This window comes from Puma concolor, chromosome B1 (assembly GCF_028749965.1).
Source record: "Puma concolor isolate L17-30 chromosome B1, mPumCon1.1.hap2, whole genome shotgun sequence".
In the NCBI taxonomy this organism is placed as follows: Eukaryota; Metazoa; Chordata; class Mammalia; order Carnivora; family Felidae; genus Puma; species Puma concolor.
This window is the reverse complement of record NC_141670.1, coordinates 28,691,944-28,714,740: the sequence shown is the minus strand read 5'-3', so window position 1 is coordinate 28,714,740 and position 22,797 is coordinate 28,691,944. Positions and strand designations below refer to the sequence as shown.

General features: G+C 41.3%; 1 protein-coding gene across 1 annotated transcript in view; it reads left to right on the top strand.

The window, feature by feature from the left end:
- The window catches only part of GSR (glutathione-disulfide reductase), a 46,768-nt gene that overhangs the window by 2,112 nt on the left and 21,859 nt on the right, over positions 1–22,797 (top strand). Inside the window, exons 2-5 of the mRNA XM_086703363.1 lie at positions 13,738–13,764; positions 16,716–16,804; positions 17,969–18,038; positions 20,810–20,957. Coding sequence (XP_086559489.1) covers positions 13,738–13,764; positions 16,716–16,804; positions 17,969–18,038; positions 20,810–20,957 — 334 coding nt within the window. The remainder of the gene's footprint in view (positions 1–13,737; positions 13,765–16,715; positions 16,805–17,968; positions 18,039–20,809; positions 20,958–22,797) is intronic.

Below are 22,797 nucleotides of genomic sequence, written 5' to 3'. Positions count from 1 at the left end.
CCACTGGTATTAGTCAAAAAGGGGCTCGCCCCATTTCTAGGTTCTGGTTAGGAATATGAATACAGTAAGAGGTGAACTACTTCCAAGAGCAAGGCGAAGGACAGCTCTGGACAATGGGCCATTTACTTCTTCCGTATAGCGTGTCTGGCCTTGCTTCTGTCATTCAGCTGCAGCAAGTTTTATTTTCCTGTAAGCATTGGTATCTTGGGGGCAATCTCATTTCACATTTTCATGACATTCCATTTGGGTTCTTCTCAAACTGGCTTTCGGTTTTGAATTACAAGGAAGGGTGTAGGTATGTGATGAATATCAGAGAAGATATAACGACAAGACATGAGTTTAGATTTAAGAATTCCAGTTATCTGGGCTCTCCATAGTTGCAATAATAAACTTCTGATGTCCAGTGATTTCCAAGTGGGCGTAGGGGAAATGGAGGCCCTCTGAAGCACATCATTTCATTTGTTCATGTCTTCATTTCCTGTATTCTGAGTTCTAAGTACTTGGATTGAGGCTGGCAAGAGAATAGGGTAGATACAAACATTTGTTTGTTTTAATGTTTATTTATTTTTGAAAGAGAGAGAGAGAGCGTGAGCAGGGGAGGAGCAGGGAGAGACGGAGACTCAGAATCCGAAGCAGGCTCCAGGCTCTGAGCTGTCAGCACAGAGCCCGATGTGGGGCTCGAGCTCATGAGCTATGAGATCATGACCTGAGCCAAAGTTGGACACTTAACCGACTGAGCCACCCAGGCACCCCTAGATACAAACATTTGTATGATAAAGGTCCCCTCCCACAGGAAATTTGCAAAATGGTGGGGGAGCAAAATGTAGACAGTCAACTCCAAAGTGAGGTGGTCAGTGTTAATTGCTCCTGATGGTAAAAAGTTACAGTAGTTGAGAGAAGAATTGGAATCATCACTTCTGCCTGGGCACCATGGGATGAGTGATTTTGTGAAGGAGAGAGTGTCTTTCTGAACTTGAACGGATAAATACCATTGTTTGACAGGGTAGGGTCAGAGGCAAAGGCAGAGAGGCAGGATATATTGTGTAATTGAATTTGATTGGCACACAGGGTATCTAATAGAAGTAAGACATAGGAAGCTGATGAGTACATTGTAGTGAAAAAAGAAGTTTCTGGGATGGCTTGGCTGGCTCAGTTGGTAGAACATGTGACTTTTTTTTTTTTTTTTTACGTTTATTTTTGAGAGAGAGGGAGAAGGAGAGGATCTGAAGTGGGCTCTGCACTGTCAGCACAGAGCCCGGTTTGGGGCTCAGACTCACAAACTATGAGATCATGACCCGAGCTGAAGTTGGACACAACTGACTGAGCCACCTGGGTGCCTCTAGAGCATGTAACTTTTGATCTTGGGGTGGTGAGTTCAATCCCCACATTGGGTATAGAGCTTACTTCTAAAAAATGAAATTTCTGGAAGCACAGTGAACTGTGTGGAGGGGTTTTTGAGCATGAGAGTGACTCAATAAAAGTGGGTTTATGGTAGTGGTACTGTTGAGAGATGTCCCTTGGAGAAGTCAAGTAGAAGTGTCTTTAATACTGACTCCTTAACCATTTTTTTCCTAAATAAAATATTTTGATTCTGGAGCTTGGTGAATTTTTTAAGTTGCAGTAGATGAATTCACACTGAAGTTTCAAATTAGTCTTCCTGTAGATAGTGGGATTGTGTTTTGTTTTTAATTGTTTTATTTTTGTTTGTTCATTTATTAATTCATATTCCAGGTATACAGGTACCTTTTTAAATGCTGGGGTCACAGCAGCAAACAAAGCAGTTAAAAATCCCTGTCCTCATGGAGCTTACATTGTAGTTCCATGCAATATTTTTGTAATAATTTTTTAAAGAACCAAGTTTTTGTTTTTAGGGCTTTTTTGTTGTTTTGTTTTGTTTTGGTCTGTCTGAAACCTTCCTGCACTGAAGTTTAGACTTGGTGTGATAAAGCTAGAAGTGATTTTGGAGATCCACTAATCCAGTCAGACTGTAGTTTAGTTTATTTTTTTAAATGTATGTTTGTTTTTGAGAAAGAGCACGAGCCAGCAGGGAGGGGCAGAGAGAGGATGAGAGGGAGGATCCAAGGCAGGCTCTGCACTGTCAGTGGAGAGCCTGATGTTGATGTTGAGTCTCAAACTCACAAACTGTGAGGTCGTGACCTGAGCTGAAGTCAGGACATTTAACCGACTAAGCCACCCAGGCTCCCCAGACTATTGTTGTTTTAAAAAAAATAGCACTAACATAAGCTTGCTGACTTAATTTTTTTAGGGTAATGGCCTTTAAAAAAATTCTATCACTATCTTTTTTTTTTTTTTAATCAAGAATGACGTTTTCATAACAAGTAGGAAGCTTATAATTTCAAGTAAAGGACAGTGCTTTAAAATGAATACTTTTAGCTTTATGAAACCCTACATGGACCCTATTATTTTCATTTTTTTAAGGATTAGACTCACACGGGTACCTGGTGGCTGAGCTGGGTAAGCATCCAACTTCGACTCAGGTCATGATATCATGGTTTGTGAGTTCAAGCCCCACGTCGGGCTCCACACTGAGTGTGGCGCCTGCTTGGGATTCTCTCTCTCTCCCTCTCTGCCCCTTCCCAACTTGCACACTCTCTCTCTCTCTCTCAAAATAAAAAATAAACTAAAAAGAAAAAAAAAGGATTAGACTTACACAGATCCTTGTAGGAATTTGGGAAGCATTGTTCTGGTTCAGCAACCTCACTTTACTGAGAAGCTGAGTGCCAGCTAAAATGTGGTTGAAAACAAACCAAGCATAGTATAACCTCTGGAATTGGTGACCTAGCCATCAGAAACTATAGCTTTGGTGTATTTATGTGGAGTAAACTGTGACTTGTTGAACCTGTTTAGGCATTGTTCTTTACTACAGGGGAGGAAACTTATGACCCTTCCTGCTTAGGAACCAAACATCATTTACTCCAAAAACACTTAATTAAATAGAGTCTACCACATAGGTCTTCACTTCATAGCTCCTGATTTAGTAGATGTAGGGTGAAGCCTCAAAGATGTATTTTTAAAGAACTCTATTTTTTGTTTGTTTGTTTGAGAGAGAGAGAGAGAGAGAGAGAGAGAGAGAAAACACAAGCAGGGAGAGGGGCAGAGGGAGAGAGAGACTCTCAAGCAGGCTCCATGCTCAGAGTGGAGCCCAATGTAGGCTGGATCCCATGACCCTGGGATCATGACCTGAGCTAAAATCAAGAGTGAGACGCTAACCAACTGAGCCACCCAGGCTCCCCTAAAGAGCTACATTCTGATTTTGTGATTTTGGTGTAACATGAGCCAGACACAATGGTAAGGTCTTCATACAAAGAAGGGACTGTATGAAGCATTAGGATGAATCTGGTGAATCCTGATAATTGTGTGGGTTAGATGACAATTTGGTCCTGGAGTCATTTCCTGGTTTCATAATTTTATGCCTCCAAGGTTGTCTATACAGTATGACTATTTATCTTGATTTTCTGACTCTTCTTCAGTCTTCCTTTTCTATTATAAATCTTTTTTATGTTTATTTTTGAGAGAGAGAGAGAGAGAGAGAGAGAGAGCATGGGAGGGCAGAGAGAGGGGGAGAGAGAGAGAATCTCAAGCAGGCTCCCTGCTGTCAGAGCAGATTCCGACATGGGGCTCGATCCCACGAACTGTGAGATCATGACCTGAGCTGAAGTCAGACAGCCAACCGACTGAGCCACCTAGGTGCCCAGTCTTTCTTTCTTTTCTAGGAGGCTTTTTTTTCCCCCCTTTTTAATTTTGTGATCTGATAGAGTAGGCCCCTTCCAAGGAGACTTCTATTTTCAAGATGAGTGATGTGTGTTCATGTACTTAAGAATTCATCTTTTCTTTGACAGAATTTTTTAAGCTGTTAAGTTCAGGTATGAGATGACTTTGCCCCATATTGTGTTGTCTAGGGGAGGAAAAACTTTTCTTCTATCCTCTGAGGTTCAATGGCTGGAATCTGCAAATCAGACCAACAAGAAGCAGATTAATAGGGGTTTATTTTTCATGCACGTGGGACTGTCACAGAGAAGTAGTGGGGGAAAAGGAGCACTTAGGCCTGGGAGCTTGATATCAATATAAGAAAGCGTGATAAATTGTGGAGAAGTGACTAGACAAAGGAAAGGGGGTTTGGGCTTCTAGGAACAGTAAATTGTGGGAAGGTAAATATGTGAGGGAAACTAATAGAAGATAAAGGTTACTTTAATAAGGTTTTTTTGGTGCAGATTCTGCTTTGCTGTCTTTCCATTTTTAGTGATAAGGGTTCTCCTCCTGGTACAGGAGAGGGGTCGGGGACACCTTCACAAAGGGAGATTTCTGCCTTGCTTTTAAGCAGAAAGGGAGGTGGCAGAGAGGTCCTCCTTTGCTCTTTCTTAATTATCTTCAGCTCAAAGTCTGTATGCCAAAATAGCATATTTTGGGGTGGCATGTTCTGATCTCCTTTAGTTCAAAGTGAAAGAAGCAAGAGGGACCAGGGTTGCTACTAAACTTCTAATGGCTAAACCAGGTCAAGAGGCATGTGTAGCTCTAATAATATGATTCCATCTTTAAATTCATCTTTATTTTTCTCCATCAGACAAAAAAAACAAAAAACAAAACTGTAGTACTGAGGTATTAGATTAGATACTAAAAGTGGGAAACTGAAAGAAATCCTCTATTTTTTTCCTAGAATTCAGTTAAAGATAGTAATCTCTTGTTGCCTACTGCAATTAAGTCATTTCTCAGGGCAGAAAAGTAGATGATCTTTGAATTCAGTTTTTGGCATCTCCGAAAAGTTAAAATGTAGTACTTCTCTCATGATCAAATGTAGACCAAGGAGAAATGCAAAGATTGACGAAAGCCAAGGTGAAAGAGAACCTTCTGGGAGCTTTGTATCTGCGGTTCAGTTCTCTGCCTACACAGACGTGGGAAGAGTTCACTTGAGGAAAAATTCTTTCTAGCTTACTATTCCCTTTGCCCCAGGGCCTGTGGGAGCACATGTTCCAGTGTTCTTGCTGAGTGTATGGATTCTGTGATAAAGTAACTGGGTTCTTGTGGTATAGGCATGTGGTTCTCACCAATCAGAGTTGGGTAGGTAGTAAGGGTTGATTACCAGGACAAACCCCTTCTTTTCTTTTTTATTTAAATTGAGGTATAGTTGACATAGAACATTGCATTAGTTTAGGTGTACAGCATAATGATTCCGTATTTGTGTAACTGAAATGATCACCACCAGAAGCCTAGTTAACCTTGTCACCATACATAGTAGCAAATCTTTTTTTTCTTGTGATAAGAACTTTTTAAAAAATGTTTATTTATTTTGAGAGAGAGAGCATGTGCACATGAGCGGTAGAGGGGCAGAGAGAGGGGGAGAGAGAGAATCCCAAGCAGGCTCTGTGCTGTCTGTGAAGAGCCCGATGTGGGGCTTGAAGTCATGAACTGTGAGATCATGACCTGAGCTGAAATCAAGAGTCAGACACTTAACCAACTGAGAACCACCTAGGTGCCCCAGTGATAAGAACTTCTAAGATCAACTCTCTTAGCAACTTCCAAAAATGCAATATAGTAATATCAACTATAGGTACCATGCTATACATTACATCTCCATGACTTACTTATTTTATAACTGGAAGATTGTACCTAGTAAAGTTCTTGATTATTAATGTCACTGTGAACTGTGCTGTATGGTGCCAATTGGAGATGCCAGCAGAAGTGGAGGTTTTAAGATGCCTGAGAAACAGGCTGCTCAGAAGACTGTATTTATCTAGGCTGAAAACCATTACTTAGCAGCATGTAAGTCAACCTAACTTCAAGGTGATAGTGTGCACTTTGATATTATGATGTCTGTATCTCCATAAGACTAAAACATGCTTTTTAAAAGCTTTCACTTAACGCGAAATCTCTCTTAACAGATTTTTAAGCATACAGTACGGTATTATTGACTATAGGTACAATGTGGTACATCGGGATCTCTAGAACTTACTCATCCTGCATGACTGAAAATTTGTGCCTGTTGATTAGTAACTTCCCATTCCCCTCCCACCCCTGCCTAGATCCTGGCAACCACCATTCCATTCTTTGGTTCTATGAATGTGACTATTTTAGATATCTCAGGGGCACCTGGCTAGCTTAGTTGGTGGAGCATGTGACTCTTGATCTTGGGGTTGTAAGTTTAAGCCTCATGTTGGATGTAGACATTACTTAAAATAGATATCATATAAGTGGAATCATGCAGTATTTGGCTTATTTCCCTTATTTTAGTATAATGTCCCAAGGTTGAGCATGCATTTTTATTTTTCTTAGTGTTTATTTATTTTGAGAGAAAAAGCATGAGCAGGGGAGGGGCAGAGAGAGAGAGAGAGAGAGCGAGAGAGAGAGAGAGAAAATCCCAAGCAAGCTGTGTGCTGTTAGCACAGAGCCCGATGCAGGGTTCATTCTCATAAACCACGAGCCAAAATCAAGAGTTGGATGCTTAACTAACTGAGCCACTCAGGGGCCCCTGAGCATGCATTTTTAAATGGATATTTACAAAAAGGAGATCATACCTTCAGTACTGACAGTCCTCAAAAACAGAAAATTACCCTAGTTTGTTTTGTGGGTTTAGAGTTTCATAAAGTGTGGCACACCCATGTTCATAAGTGCTAAATAAAGGAGTGATCAGAAAGGGTGGGGTTAGTTGAAGTAGGCAAATCCTAATGTTGAAATTGGTCTTTTGATTTACCCTGTCGATTGTTTAATTTTTTTGTACAAGGTTTAGTATAATACTATTTAGCTGTCTGCCTAAATCTGCCTGAATCTGCCAGGCCAGAAAAGAAAGCCTGGCTCTGAATCCCTCACAGGGTTTTACCCTTCATAAAAGATACTTTGAACAAGTTATAACAGAGAGTGTTTCTTGTAGAGTGGGATTAAAGGAATTTTATATAAAGACCTTGGGCATTTGTAAGTGGATTCCAGTCAGTCATAATTGATAACCATTTATTATTCACTGGGTGTTGCAACATTTGATATTAAATTAGGCTGTAGGATCATAGATCAATTTCTTTTGGTGGGGGGGGCAGGAGATAATGGTGTTAATGAGGTGACTTTTGGAAAGAACTAAGGATGAGGGCTGGTTGTCTGGAGAACCAATCTTGTGATTTGAGGCTTCGGATTTCATGCCCATCCCCTGGCCCCTTGGGAGGGGAGAAGGAAGAGGACCTGGAGGTTGAATCAATCACTAGTGGTCAATGACTTAATCAATCATTCCTGTGTAAGAGAAGCTTCCTCAGGGGTGGCTCATTCAGTTGAGCATCCGACTCTCGGTTTTGGCTCAGGCCATGATCTCCCAGTTCATGAGTTCGAGCCTCACCTCGGGCTCTGTGGGGAGCCTGGTTAGGATTCTCTCTCTCTCTCACTCTGCCCCTCCTCTGCTCATGTGTGCTCTCTCTCTCTCTAAACATTAAAAAAAAAAAAAAAAAAAAAAGGAGCTTCAGTAAAAACCGAAAGGATGGGGTTCAGAAAGCTTCTGGGTTGGCAAACACATGGAGACTAGGGGAGGTGGTATATCTGTGGGAGCTCCACGCCTTCCCACATACCTTGCCCTATGCATCTCTTCCACCTGCCTGTTCCAAGGTTATATCCTTTTATAATAAGCTGGTAATCTAGTAAATAAAATGTTCCTCTGATTTCCATGAGCCACTCTCGCAATTAATCCAACCCAACAAGAGGGTTGTCAGAACCTCCAAGAGCTGGTCGAAAGCACAGGTGACTGCTGGACTTGAGATTGGCCTCTGAAGTAGGGGCAGGAGGCAGGAAGACTGAGCCCTCAACCTGTGGGAGCTGATGCTGTCTCCAGGTAGATAGTGTCAGAATTGAGTTAATTGCCTGATGGTGTGGAAAAGCACACACTTCAGAATTGGTGTCAGAGTTGTATAGGCACAGGGCCAAGTGGTCTTATTTAGTCACTGCAGGTGTTGTTGCATCCACACGACTCCTGAAACAGAATGCTGCGGGCACCAGTGACAGTCACAACAAAGTTTATTACAATGAGAGGCAAGGCCGACCAATCGGGACCAACACTCTTGATAAGAGTGCAGCCCCGAACAGCCGGGGTACAGAGTTTTTATAACCGATCACATCGTTTTATCATCACCTGGGAACAGAACAAAGAAACAGGTTCCAGATGAGTTAGAAACAGTTGCCTAATGAGGTGTTTACTTTAGACTTTCTGCCTCTAAGTTGCAACCAGTGGATCTCCTTGACCCTGCCTCTGATGCTCTTTTCTTTGAACTTTTGTTTCCTTAATTGGTGAAGCCTAATTTACAAGGGTATGAGGCGTAGTTTACCAGAGCAAAGCAAGGCTGTTGTCTCTTAACTTTCAGTGTCAACACAAAGCTGTTATTTTTCAAGCTAAGCATTAGCCCTACACTACAATTTAACCCTTACAGTGTAAAGCTGATGAAACTCAACAAAGACAGAGATCTTTGTTCTGGTCGCCTACATATTCCAACCCCTAGAACAGTCAGTCATGCACTAAGTAGGTATTCAGTATGGAGTTGCTGAAAGAATGAGTTGATGAAGTGGTAGGGTTTTGCTTAGTGGATGATGATTTATCCGTCATATTCTACAATGCTCCTTCCTCAGACCAGTCTTGAACTAGACTGTGGGATGCAAAAAAGGAAAACAGGAAACTTTAGGCAACTCTGGGGTGAAAGAAGCGGGGAACCAGAAGAAGGAAATTTACTATCGAGTGCAGGTGACATTTTTTGACAGGTGCAACTGTTAATGGATTGAATCCATCAACATGGGCAATGTGATTTTTTTTACCTATTTAAGCAGAATTGAAGGTGACAGGGGCTGGCCTAGAAAAATGGTGAAGCTCCTGAGTTTTTCCACATGTATCATTGGATGCTTCACATGTTCTGTCCCTGTCAGGAGAGGCCCCTGTCTTCACTGTGAGCCAGTGCTGGCCGACCAACTGAATGGGCTTCTGAACACGAGGTGGGGATAGGGAGTTCTTAGAGATGGATTGTAAGACTGTGAAGGAGGCAAGGCTACTGGAGTGTCTCTGGTGTTGAGTGTAGTCAGGAGTGCACGAGACTTCTCTGAGGCTTATCATTGGTTAATGCCCCCCTGGGGAATGAGGGCTCTGCAGGGGAATTTGCCAGGTGAAAAGTATTGTATGTTTCAGGCCTTATCAGCTGTGGGTAGCCCTGGGCAGTCAAAGCCCTGAGAACCCATCACCCTGGTGTCTCAGTCTGGGAGGCAAGCTTTCTGCCACCAGTTTATTTGTTCCTGAAAGGGAGCAAGCCACCCGGGGAATTTATCTCCTCTCTTTCCAGTAAGCCTTTTGTGAAGTTGGGGATCCAGCAGTCTGCAGAAATAATTCAGAAGCATCAGTGTCATCATCAGATCTATCATAAATTAGAAAAGAGGTGCTTTTTTTAATGCATTATCTCTCAAATCTTCTCAAAACCTCTATCATGTATTACCATTCCCATTTTATTGAATAAGAAACTGAGCTCAAGAGATTTAGAAACCTACCCACCAACAGCAGTAAGTGGGAGGGAAGGTTGGGATTCAAACTCATGTCTGTCTACCTCTAGACTTGTGTTCTTTCTGCCAACCGAATGTACTCATGTACTCGTCAGCTAGAGAATAAGAAGCATGACTATACATAGCTCTACACCCCTGGCTTCCACAGCTCTGTTGGTAACTAATTGCTGTTTTCTTCTAAGTCAAAGAGGCATCTAGTTGTTTTAGTGTTGTGCTGAAGTGTAACTAGGTTTCCAAAACCATTGGAAAGTCCTGGAGGCATATTACTAGGAGCTGCCAAAATGGGGCGAGTGGTATTTCAAGGTCACGGGCTCTTCAGTCATAGCCCTGGGCTGCCTGGGTGGTTCAGTAGGTTAAGCATCGACCCTTGATTTCAGCTCAGGTCATGATCTCACAGTTAGGTTCATGAGATCCAGCCCCACCTCAGGCTCAGGCTGACAGTGTGGAACCTGCTTGGGTTTCTCTCTCTCCCTCTTTCTTTCTCTATTTCTCTCCTGGTTGCATGTGTGAGGGCTCTCTCTCTTAAAAAAAAAAAAAAAAAATCATAGCCCCAACCACAGATCCAAAGTGTACTGTGCTAGAATATAAACTCTTTGACCCAAAAAGGTCACCATTTTCCACCTTTTTCTTCCTCTGATTTCTAGCCCAAGGCTTTGAAAATTTTAGGGAATGTTGTGATTCTGCTGCTGCCCCTTGAGCCAGCAGCTCTGATAGGCTGAGAGACTGTGGTTGGAGTAGTAGGCTCCATGAGAGCAGGGACTAACTATATCCATTTAGCGCTTTCTTTTTTGCATAATGCCTGGCACGAATGAATGCTTCATCAATACTTCAAATGAATGAATAGTTGCAAGTTAAAACATTTTAGAAGTCAAAAAGGCAGAAACTTCTAAAAAGTAAATCAAATTCATAACACTTGAAACCAGTGAGTCGGGCCATCTTGGGCCTTAGAAGAAACATGTTCCAAACTTTTTAAATAGTGTCAAATATACATGAGTAAATTGATGATGTGTGAGAGTGGTTCAGAACATTTAATGCTTTATGATGATTTAAATTGCTTTTAAAGGTTCCTGGGAAGTTGGAGAAAGTTGACTATAGGACAAGTGGAGTGTATTTATTTAGTATATTGAGGTCATCTCTACTTTTTTTTTTTTAATTTTCTTTTTTAACGTTTATTTATTTTTGAGACAGAGAGAGACAGAGCATGAACGGGGGAGGGGCAGAGAGAGAGAGAGACACAGAATCTGAAACAGGCTCCAGGCTCTGAGCTGTCAGCACAGAGTCTGACGCGGGGCTCGAACTCACAGACTCTGAGATCATGACCTGAGCTGAAGTTGGACGCTTAACCGACCAAGCCACCCAGGCGCCCCTGAGATCATCTCTACTTTTAGAGACATTGATTTTGTAGTCTCTCCTTGTTGAAGCCTCTTAGTGAGTGAACTGCAGGGTATAGAGTTGTGGATAGAGGGACTGGGAGGGGGTGCCTGGGTGGCTCAATTGGTTAACTGACTCTTGATTTCGGCTCAGGTCATGATCTTACAGTTCGTGGGATCAAGTCCCCACATCAGGATCTGTTTAGCACAGAGCCTGCTTGGGATTCTCTCTCTCTCCCCCTCTCTCTCTGCCCCTCCCCTGCTCGTGAGCTTTGTCTCTCTCATAAATAAATAAACATTAAAAAAATAAATAGGTTAAGCACTCAACTCTTGATTTCAGCTCAGGGCATGATCTCACAGTTGGTGAATTTGAGCCCCGAGTCAGGCTTTACTCTCCCTTTCTCTCTGCCCCTCCCCTACTCTCTCTCTCTGTCTCAAAAATAAACACACTTCAATTAAAAATAAAAAAATACGTAGACAGACAGGCCTTTTTTTTTTTTTTAATGTTTATTTATTTTTGAGACAGAGAGAGACAGAGCATGAACGGGGGAGGGGCAGAGAGAGAGGGAGACACAGAATCGGAAACAGGCTCCAGGCTCTGAGCTGTCAGCACAGAGCCCGATGTGGGGCTCGAACTCACGGACCGTGAGATCATGACCCGAGCCGAAGTCGGACGCTTAACCGACTGAGCCACCACCCAGGCGCCCCCAGACAGGCCTTTAAAAAAAAAAAAAAAAGACTGGGAAGCACCTCGCCTGCCAAATGAGCTGGAAAAGGCAGGTCTGATGCTAAAATCATTGCCACCATGGAGCTGGGATTCAGCTATCTTCCTTTCCTCTACCACATAGGAAACAGTGAGGGAGAAAGTCATACATTATTCTGATTGCTAGTAGAAAGTGCTTCCTGAATAGCCTGCTTGTAACGCTGCTGTAGGTGTGAGTCCTTCATTTTGCTGGGCTTGAATTCTGCACCCTTCTCTCAATCCTGTGAGTTCCTACTTCTGTTGCCTTCTGACTCCTTATTGTAGCATAATCTCATAAAAAAATCCAAGTCCACCACTAGATAGTATATGACTTTTCTCTTTCTAGGAAAAAACCCTCCAAATGATAACTTGAAACTGCATAGAAACAAAACATAACTCACTCTTTTATAATTCCTGAGTGCAGAATAATAGGAAATAAGAGTGTTAAAATGAAAATGCAGGAGGTATGCTGCTAGCAAGTAGCACAGCTAGAGGAATAGAAGGTAACTGTTCTTAAGACCTTTTTCAAGTATTCCACGTCTCAGTGAGATTTGGACGGGCTTCTTTTACTCTAGCATTTCAAATAAAGTCCCTTGGCAAGTGCATATGTAGTTCAGATTTCACCCCAGGGTGCCCAGAAAATATTCTGTAAGATGTAGGCTTATATTCTTTGGGCTTACAGGGAACGAGTCTAGTTCCTTATGGTCATGATCAGCAGAGCTGTAAGCACCTGATGTAAATTATGTCTGGAAGGCACCAGTATTTAAATATTCAGTCTTTACTCTGTCAATAGACTTGAGTGAACATGCTGATTTTTTTTTTAAAGGATCTGCAGTTGAGACCTCACTTAAATCTCTTAACTTTGTTGTAGTGGCCAACACGTCACCAACACTTCCCAGTCAGTATTTATAAGGTTAAAGGGTATCTAGAATATACATTACATGGCAGATTTCCAGAGCTGAGGGGTCTCTAATTACGGTCTATATTCTAATTAGTCTTACTCTTAACCTAGCTTTCCCCCCCATATTATAAATTTTAGCATGTGATCAAAGGAAATAAACAGATCTAAACAAAAATTTATATGTAAACATATATCACAGCTTGTTTACATGGACTGCTGGGAAGAATTTCTCTATAAAGGGTACGAATAGTTGTTTTCTGAAAACAGCTGCTTAGTTTTTATGTGAAATCTTAGAACTATTTGTGTTTTCCTTTGTGTTTTGGCTGTTAGAAGACTAAGAATCAAATGTGTGGGGGTGCCTGGATGGCTCAGTTGGTTAAGCATCCTACTCTTGATTTCGGCGCAGGTCATAATCTCTCAGTTTATGAGATTGGAGCCCTGTGTCTGGCTCCACGCTATGATCGCAGAGCCTGCTTAGGACTCTGTCTCTCCCTTTCTTTCTGTCCCTTCCCTGTTCGCTCTCTCAAAAATAAATAAATGTTAAAAAAATAATTTCTTTAAAAAAAAAGAATCAAATTTGTGGTCTGTCTCTGCAAGCATATAAACATGGACACACACACACACACACACATATACATACAATAGCATGGATGAACCTTATTGTTTGATTCTTCATTATCCTTTGGTCCTGAAAAGTTATGTAGATTTCAGCTAGAGATTTTTTTCAGAGGGGCATTCTGAATGTTTTACCCAGCATATGCCATGATAAGTCTCCCAGAAATCCCCTAGAATAGCTGCTCAGATGTTTCAGTTGCCCTTATTCAGCTGGTGGGTTTTCTTACCTCCTCTGCTATTTCTCTTCTGCTTTCTTCTTCTGGGTTCTGTGCAAGCTTAGGCTTTGGCTGCCTCCCTACTGATACGGTCCCTGCACTGCATAGCCCCTGGACATGGAATTATTTCCCCCTCTTTCTCAGTGACTGCTTTTCTTGAAAAAATGTTAATAACTAAAATTCTCTGCCTCATCAAGATATGAGAAAGAATATTCATATCTTTTCTAACTCCATAGTAGAAAAAAGGAAGTACTGTAAATTTGACTTAGAACTTAAGGAAGCCTCCTGGATTGATGCTTGGGGTTCATTTCTTTCAGGTTTGTTTGATGGTTTGAGTTTAATATTCTTAAAATTTGTCCTTTTTTTTTTTTTTAGGTGAATGTTGGATGTGTACCCAAAAAGGTAGAATTTTTATTTCTTCTTCCACACTCCTTTCACATATTTGATAAAGCAATGCATTGATTTATTTCTTTTGAGTGAGTGAATGAGATTATATCTAGGTCTAGTAGTTAGGACTGGTGGTCTGCACAGAATTGTTTTTTCTCAATCTAAATTACTGTAATGGAATCTTCTAAAGTATTCTTATTCAGTTCTGTAGCCTCATGGATTCGCTTAACTGTGGTGATATTTGCTCCTAGTATCTGTGGTACAGAGATTACATTGAATGAACTTGTCCTTTACCTGTGACGAAGAGGAAGAAATGGCAGTTCTTATTTCCAAAGCTGCATCTTGCTTATACTTGCAAATAATTTTACTCCATATTTGAATGTACTTTCAAAACATGTTATAATCCCAGATGACAACCTTTTGTTACTGAGATTACATTCTAAATTGGTGTTTTTTTGGTAACAGGTAAGCAAATATTCCTAATCTCATCAGTGACACATAACAGAGAGTAATTCCAGGAGGGTTTTTTGTAATCTGTTCCCTAGTGTGGGTAGGTGTTTTTTAATCATAGGAAAGTTTCCTTTTTGCTGTGGGACAGTTCCTCAGTTATTTTTTTTTCTTAGTCTTAGATTTTGGAATCTGTTCTAATTGAAGTCATGCAGTTATGATATATGAATTATGTATATCAGTTATAAGGTGGTTTTATATAGTTTAAACCAGTTAGGTAGTTAATCCATTAATAGGCACTACCTCATTATTTAAAAATATTACCTGGGAATAGTGGCCTGAATTTGTAATATTTTGTTCCCATATATTAAAAACATTTATTTATTTATTTATTTATTTATTTATTTATTTATTTATTTATTTATTTATTTTTGAGAGAAAGAGAGAGAGAGACAGGGGAGAAGCAGAGAGGGAGACACAGAATCCGAAGCAGGCTCCAGGCTCCCGAGCTGTCAGCACAGAGCCCAATGCAGGGCTTGAACTCACAAACCATGAGGTCATGACATGAGCTGAAGTTGGACGCATAACTGACAGAGTCACCCAGGCGCCCCTGTTGCCATATATTATGTTTCATTTATTCCTTCTATTATGATCACATGTGCAGGACATTTACCTTATATTTTCATAGGGCTCTACTGACTTCAAAGTGCTTTTGCATTCTTAAAGATCAGTTGGTAATTGCCTCTTGTTTTCTAGAACAGGTTGAAGCCTAGAGTAACTTCTCTCCAGGAGGGTAGAGTGGGGTAGCAGCACAGAAGGAATCAGATGGGTAGGTCTGCTACTACCCTCATTAGGATGAGCCTAGAAGCCCAATGTGGTTCATATACAACACCTTCTCCACAGAGTGTTTGAGGCTATAGCATCATACATAATACAAGTTGGAAGTAAATAAATATTGCCCCTCATGAGAAGATGAGGTATAGTGATGTTTCTTTTCTTTAAAAAATGTTTTGTTTAATGTTTGTTTGTTTGTTTATTTTGAGAGAGAGAGCGAGAGCAGAGAAGGGGCAGAAAATGAAGGAGACAAAGGATCCAAAGCAGGCTCCGAGCTTACAGCAGAGAGCCTGATGCAGAGCTTGAACTCACGAACTGTGAGATCATGACATGAGCTGAAGTTGTACGCCCAACTGACTGAGCCACCCAGGCGCCCCTATAATAATGTTTCTTAAAATAACCTATTTTATTTTGTAGTACTAAGAAACCTTTCATGTGCATTAAGATAGACCATCTAGCAGATAAAATGGTTAATGCTATATTAAATGAGTTTCACCTCAATTGAAAAATAAACAGGGTGCCTGGGTGGTTTGGTGGGTTAAGCATCTAATTCTTTCTTCGGCTCAGTCCATGATCTCACAGTTCGTGAATTTGAGCTCTGCATTGGGCTCTGGGCTGACAGCCGGAGCCTGCTTGGTATTCTGTCTCCATCTCTCTCTGCCACTCTCCCATTTGCTCTTTATCTCTCAGGATAAATAAAAATAAACTTAAAAAAAAAAAAAAAAAACAGAATCCAGCAGGGCCATCAGTTCTTCATTTTTAGGCATAAAGAGAGAACGGTACAAAGAAGGAATCAAAGACTTGTCAAAAATGGAGTCTCGGGGCGCCTGGGTGGCGCAGTCGGTTAAGCGTCCGACTTCAGCCAGGTCACGATCTCGCGGTCCGTGAGTTCGAGCCCCGCGTCGGGCTCTGGGCTGATGGCTCAGAGCCTGGAGCCTGTTTCCGATTCTGTGTCTCCCTCTCTCTCTGCCCCTCCCCCATTCATGCTCTGTCTCTCTCTATCCAAAAAAAAAAAAAAAAAAAATGGAGTCTCAGGCTTGTCTGACAAAGAAAACTGATAGTTTGTCATATAGAGTTCTGGATGCTATCTTGTATTCTGTTACCTTGATGATGAGTTGGCATAAAAGGCCTTTACAGATTTCAGGCTGCATTCCACAGAAATGTGCAACAAATCTTTGAGTTCCAGATGTCTAATTACACACATCATTACAAGGACATGTTCATAGGTACTGAGTATGTGATAGGGATTTATTCTCTTAAGGTTTTCAGTCCTCATCTTTTTCTCAGAGCATCTTCTAAATTACTTTAAAGCTACAGATGCAGTTCAGTTTCCTAGCACCAATCACAAAAGACAGGGCTTCAGGAAGTCTGAAAGTTAAAAAGAGGGTGTAAGCAGTAATAAATTTTACTGGAAGGACTATGAGTCTTATAACATCCTGCTTTTATAGAGTTTATAAAATAGGGAGTTAATAGAAGTAATATCCCCCAACATTTCAGTAGCCTCCCTATAAAACCTGTCTGGTCATATTTCTGAACTTTCTCTTTTAAAATGTTTACTTTTGTTTTTATTTTAAAATTCAGTATTTTTATCTGCTTTTATGTGGTTACCTTTTGTGCATGATTTCTTTTTTTCCTCAGGACTCATGCACTACTGTTGTTGCGGGATTTTTTTTTTTTTTTTACAGGTAATGTGGAACACGGCTGTCCATTCTGAATTCATGCACGATCATGTTGATTATGGCTTTCAAAGTTGTGAGAGTAAATTCAATTGGCGGTAAGTGTTAATGCTTAGAGGTTCTGTTTACCAATATTAATATTTTTCTTTCATAATTAAATGAGCCATAAACTTTTTTGGGAGGATGTTCTGTGGTAAAGTATATAAAACATAAGCTTTTGGAGGTGATGGCTATATTTGTGGCCTTAATTGTGATGATGGTTTTAGAGATATATACTTATCTCTAAACTCACCGAGTTATATATAGGAAATATGTACTGTTTTTTGTATGTCAGTCGTACCTCAATAAAATGGTTTTCAAATACACAAAGTCCATTTTAGCTATTTTTAAGTTGTCAGTACAGGGCCATTAAGTTATACTCATAGTGTTGTACAGCTATCACCACCATCCATTTTGAGAACTTTTCCACCATCCAGAACAGAAACAATGTATTCATTGAACAATACCTCCTCAGCTCCTCCCCCCAGCCCCTGGGATCACTCGTGTACTTTCTGTCTCTATGAATTTGCCTGTTTTAGGTACTTTGTATGATATTTGTTCTTTTACCCCCGGCTTATTTCATTTAGCATAATGTGTTCAGAATTCATGCATGTTGTGACATGTTTCAGAGTTTCATTCCTTTTTAAGGCTGCATACTAGTCCCTTGTGTGCATACCACATTTTGTCTATTCATTCATCCTTCAGGGGACTTCTAGGTTGTTTTCACCTTTTATCTACTGTGAATAATGCTTGACCTACAAATCCCTGGTTTCATTTCTTTTAGGCCGGTACCTAGAAATGAAATTGCTGGGTCAAATGGCAATTCTGTGTTTAACTTTTTAAGGAACTGCCATAAACATGTAGAAGCCATCAAATTTTCAGAATTTTAGCAAAATCATTCATTTATTCAACAAATATTTATTGAGTGGCCACCAAGTACTTAGGCACTGTGCCAAAGCAGCTGTCCTTATCTTCTTTGCAGAAAAACATTTACATATTGTGGGTGCCTACCGAACATTCTCCTTGGAGTAGAATGAGGGTTCTCTGCGTTTGGCAGGGGAAAGGGGTGACTGCCTTCAGAGATACTCACTCATGGGGTTCTTATTGACTCTTCTGTGTGTGTGTCATTCTCTGCTGATAGGGGCGTTCAGGGACAGGTGCCCTACTCACTAACTGAAAGAAGAGAATTTTGTTTCTCAGTACTGACTTAAGTTTCATTACAGTGTTATAAAGGAAAAGCGTGATGCCTATGTGAGCCGCCTGAATACCATCTATCAAAATAACCTAACCAAGGTGAGTGTGCTGGGAACTCTGAAGAAGGAGCTATTCTTTGTTGGAGTATGCTACTAATCTGACCAGACAAAAACGCAACCTTCACACAAATCTCTTGTTTCTTTTATTTCTTTTGCAATTAATGATTTTAGGTTGACCTGCCAGAACAGAAGTGTATGTCTCAGTAAGCCAGTCTTTTTTCTTTTTTCTTTTTTTTTAAATTTATTTATTTTGAGAGAGACTGAGTGCAAGTGGGGAAGGGGCAGAGAAAGAGACAGAGACAGAGAATCCTAGGCAGGCTCCGTGTAGTCAACATGTCAAGCAACGCGGGGCTTGAACCCACAAAACTGTGAAATCATGACCTGAAATCAAGAGTCGGACACTTAACTGACTGAGCCACCCAGGCACCCCTGGCCAGTCTTTTTTCTACAGAGCGGGCAGTGCATGCTATGATTGGTGGACCAGGTGTCACAGCATGGCTGTACCTTGAGTAGGTCTGGCCCTCCAGTTAGTTCCAGAAACCAAAAACACAAGAGACTGATGTACACAACAATATGCTAGTTAATTCATTAAAATCAGAAATACCGTCTGGCTGGAAAGCTGTCGTTCATTTGTTCACAGCAACCTCGTCCTTGGTGGCTAGATCTGCTCAAGAGACCAAATTATGGTTCAGACAGTTGCTTCTGTGAATGAAGTCTGATTACTTTGCCTAAAAACACTGGGCAAGGGTGTGTTTGCCTTTAGCAAATCTATATGGTCCTTTGTTAGTCTGAGGCTTTTTCTGCTTTAGTGCTTAGGTGTCGTACTTCTTCAACTCGGGACTGCTGGTGGCATTGATAAATGGTGCACCTTCCAGCTGTGCTTTTTCTTGACAGCATATTTCCCACCACCCTTTGTTTGCCTTTGCAGTTTCACGTTGCAGTTTCTAAGATTTCTGCACAGCTTGGATTATATTTAAATCTGTAGATTCTTAGTGATACTTGGGCCACCATAGTCCCATGGCAGCATGTTTATAAATCAATTTTTAGGATGAGTTACTTCTATAGATAGCTAACCTCATATATTTTTAAGTCAATTCTTATTCATTAGGTTTATTTTTTGGAGGGTGATATTTTCTGACCTTAGTCCCCAATTCAAGGGAGAAATATTTGGGGCCTTCAGTGCCCTCTACACTGGTGACAAGAGATTTTAAGGCTGTAAGACATGAGCGTAGAGGTACCACTCACTATACTAAAACATCCACATCAATTTTTTATTTTTTATTTTTTATTTATTTTTTCAACGTTTATTTATTTTTGGGACAGAGAGAGACAGAGCATGAACGGGGGAGGGGCAGAGAGAGAGGGAGACACAGAATCGGAAACAGGCTCCAGGCTCTGAGCCATCAGCCCAGAGCCCGACGCGGGGCTCGAACTCATGGACCGCGAGATCGTGACCTGGCTGAAGTCAGACGCTTAACCGACTGCGCCACCCAGGCGCCCCAATTTTTTTTTTTTTTTTAAATGGAGCAAGCTAAAATACTTTTGCAGAAGAAACAGGAAAATCACTCAGAAAACAGCAAAAAACAAAACAAAACAAATCTTGGTGTCGTAGAACTTAACTATGTGTGACCTTATGGGAAACGAATTACTTACAGTTGATGCAGAAATTCTGAAGAGGAAAGGAAACCTTCTGTCAAATATCTTAGGAAATGAAAATAAACATTGTTGGGGCGCCTGGGTGGCGCAGTCAGTTAAGCGTCCGACTTCAGCCAGGTCACGATCTCGCGGTCCGGGAGTTCGACCCCCGCGTCAGGCTCAGAGCCTGGAGCCTGTTTCCGATTCTGTGTCTCCCTCTCTCTCTGCCCCTCCCCCGTTCATGCTCTGTCTCTCTCTGTCCCAAAAATAAATAAACGTTGAAAATAAACATTGTATCAGTTCCTCCCCCAGATGATTGTTATTGCGGGTTGACCCATACCCTTTTTGTCTTCTGAAGGAAGGTTTCTCTTGTGGCTTCTGGCATTGATCTCAAGTCAGCTTGGCTAAAGCAGGGCATCTATAAAACAGGCCTGAAGGGCTGTTTGGAAAGGAGGAAATAACTTAATTCAGAACTAATGTTCCAAAATGTTAAAACATGCTATTTTGTGATCAGGCTTCCACGATTCCATTATCCTGGTAAGTTGCCCACATTTGCTTGCCATTGCACGTATCATGGCTTCAGAAACTTGCCGGCAGTCCCTAGATGGAGGCCCTGGCTCAGAGGATGCCAGAGTCTGCATTTTCAACATCTCTAGCATCGAACTTCATTGTCATGTTTCTGGTATTCTTCCATTTTGTTTAGAAAACAGAAGCACTGCATTTTCCTCCCTTGGCCAAAATATCCCTCTTTTGCCTCTACTCCCTTCACCTTTATCCTTTGTCTTTCTCGGCCTTCTGTCCCTCCTCCAGACACGCCATTCTTCAGTGTGATTTCATTGCAAGTGAGGAAGACCTTCTCCCTCAATTCCCGGGGACAAGGATGTAGCGTTTTTCCTTGTGGAGGTGATTTGCACATGTTTTTATTTTTCAGTCTCTGGATTTTGGCCCAAGATAGCATCTTCTTAAGGTACACTTCCAGCAATCAAATGGCAACCCCCTTACCTAAGTATCAATTAACAGAAGTTCTGCAGAAACTTAAAACATTAGAGAGCTGTCTTGGCATTGGTAAATGTAAAATCCAAATCCTCTGTAGAGAAATGGAAAGAGCTGATAAGTTGCCACAGGTGTTTTTATGTTGAGAACAGGCTAATGTCGATGTCACGGTTCCTTTTCCAGTCCCATATAGAAATCATCCGTGGCCATGCAGCATTCACAAGTGATCCCAAGCCCACAGTAGAAGTCAGTGGGAACAAATACACTGCTCCTCACATCCTGATTGCCACTGGTGGCGTGCCCTCTCGTCCTCAGGAGAGCGAGATCCCTGGTGAGTCTTCTGAAGGCAAATGCTTGTTGGTAAGAGTCAAGAGGAGTTTACTGTTGTCTTCAACCTTACAAGCCATGCCAGGGGATCTGCCTATACCAGTTCTTTCTCTTGGACAAGGCCACACAGCTATGAGAGAAAGTCTCTGCAGAACCTAGATGTAATTGGGGTAAGTGGTAGCTCGTGATGGGGTGAAGAAAGATATTTCTTCCAGCTCCAAACGCATACATACTACAAGTAACACAGGAAGAAAAATCAGCAAAGAGTCTCTTCCTTTCCTTCTCAGCGTGGCAGAGATTGTCATCTGCCTGAATTTGTCACGTGGGTTGTTATTTACAAGACAGGTCTTGAGTTACTCTTTTGTTCAAGGGAGTGAAATCTTGTAGGGATGAAACTTAATTACCTATTAAGCCTCTGTGTGCAGTTTTCTTACATAGAGAATTCTAGAATTAAAGTAGTAAGTATTTTCAGGTAGTCATATTTGCTCTTGCATTTTGTGCACACAGGGATGAACCATGAACATACTGCCTTATTCTGACATAAGAAACATTGTTCATGTCTTTCTCCCCAACTAGATTATAAGGTCTTTCTGGGTGGTGATCATAGCTTATACATATTCTGTATTCTCCCTGGATTGGCTTCAGAAGACTCGTGACCAATCTGAATTTATATGGGAAATTTTGAGCGTATGTGCATTTATGTGTTTTATTCTCTCTGGGGAGAGGATCCAAAACTTGCCACTGGTTTTTAAAGGGGGTTCATGACTCCCAAAAGGTCAAGAACAACTACCATAAAAGATAGTAAGATGCTGTTCTCAAGTACCTTAAAATTTAGTTGGCAAGATTGGACATAAGCATCCTAATATGAAACAGTCTCCAGGATTGATAAGTCAAAAAAGCAAGGTGTGGAACAGCGTGTGTAGTATGCTCCGATTTGTGTCTTTCTGAAATTTCTGAAAAGGCAGGGAGACTATACACACACTGGAATATCTGTGGAAGGATACTCTAAGCCCTGTCATGCTGACTCTCTGAGGGTCCTAGAGGTTGAGGGTGGGAAGGACTTCTGCTTTTCACTAGATGCTCTGTTGTGCTTTTTGGATTTTTAAGATACATACATTTATTAATTTAAAACCTATAATAAAAACAAATGCAAAGAAATAAAAGGTAAGTGTTCCAAGTTTTGTTCTCTTTCTTTCTTTCTTTCTTTCTTTCTTTCTTTCTTTCTTTCTTTTATTTTTGAGAGAGAGAGAGAGAGAGAGCAGGGGAGGGGCCGAAAGAGAGGGAGACACAGAATCTGAAGCAAGGTCCACATTCCAAGCTGTTAGCACAGAGCCTGATGCGGGGGCTCGAACTCATGAACCATGAGATCATGACCTGGCTCAAGTTGGACACTTAACTGACTGAGCCCCCCAGATGCTCCCCTAGATGGTGTTTTCTAGACAGTGAGCCTTGGGTTGTTCACAGGTGGGACAGATTACTAAGGGATGGCATAAAGCAAAACAACTTTCCAGGAAAGGGGCTCACACACTGAGCGGTATATGCTGAGGAAGAGGAAGACCGAAAGAACCAGTGGGTAATAAAGATGTCTTCGAAGGAACCAGTTTTTCCAGCACTGAAGTTCTGGGGGCAAATTCATTAAGCTGAGACTGGAAGAGGGTCAGGGCCAAATTGTGGAGACTTACAGAGTTAAGTGAAGGAATCTATAATTCATGACAACTGGGTCAAATAATGGTTAGCTTATAAATAGGGTAGTGACAAGATCTACGTGATGATTTTAGAAAACTAATCTGACAGTGACTTACAACGGAGGGAGATCAGTTTAGGAAGCTGTCACAGTAGAATGT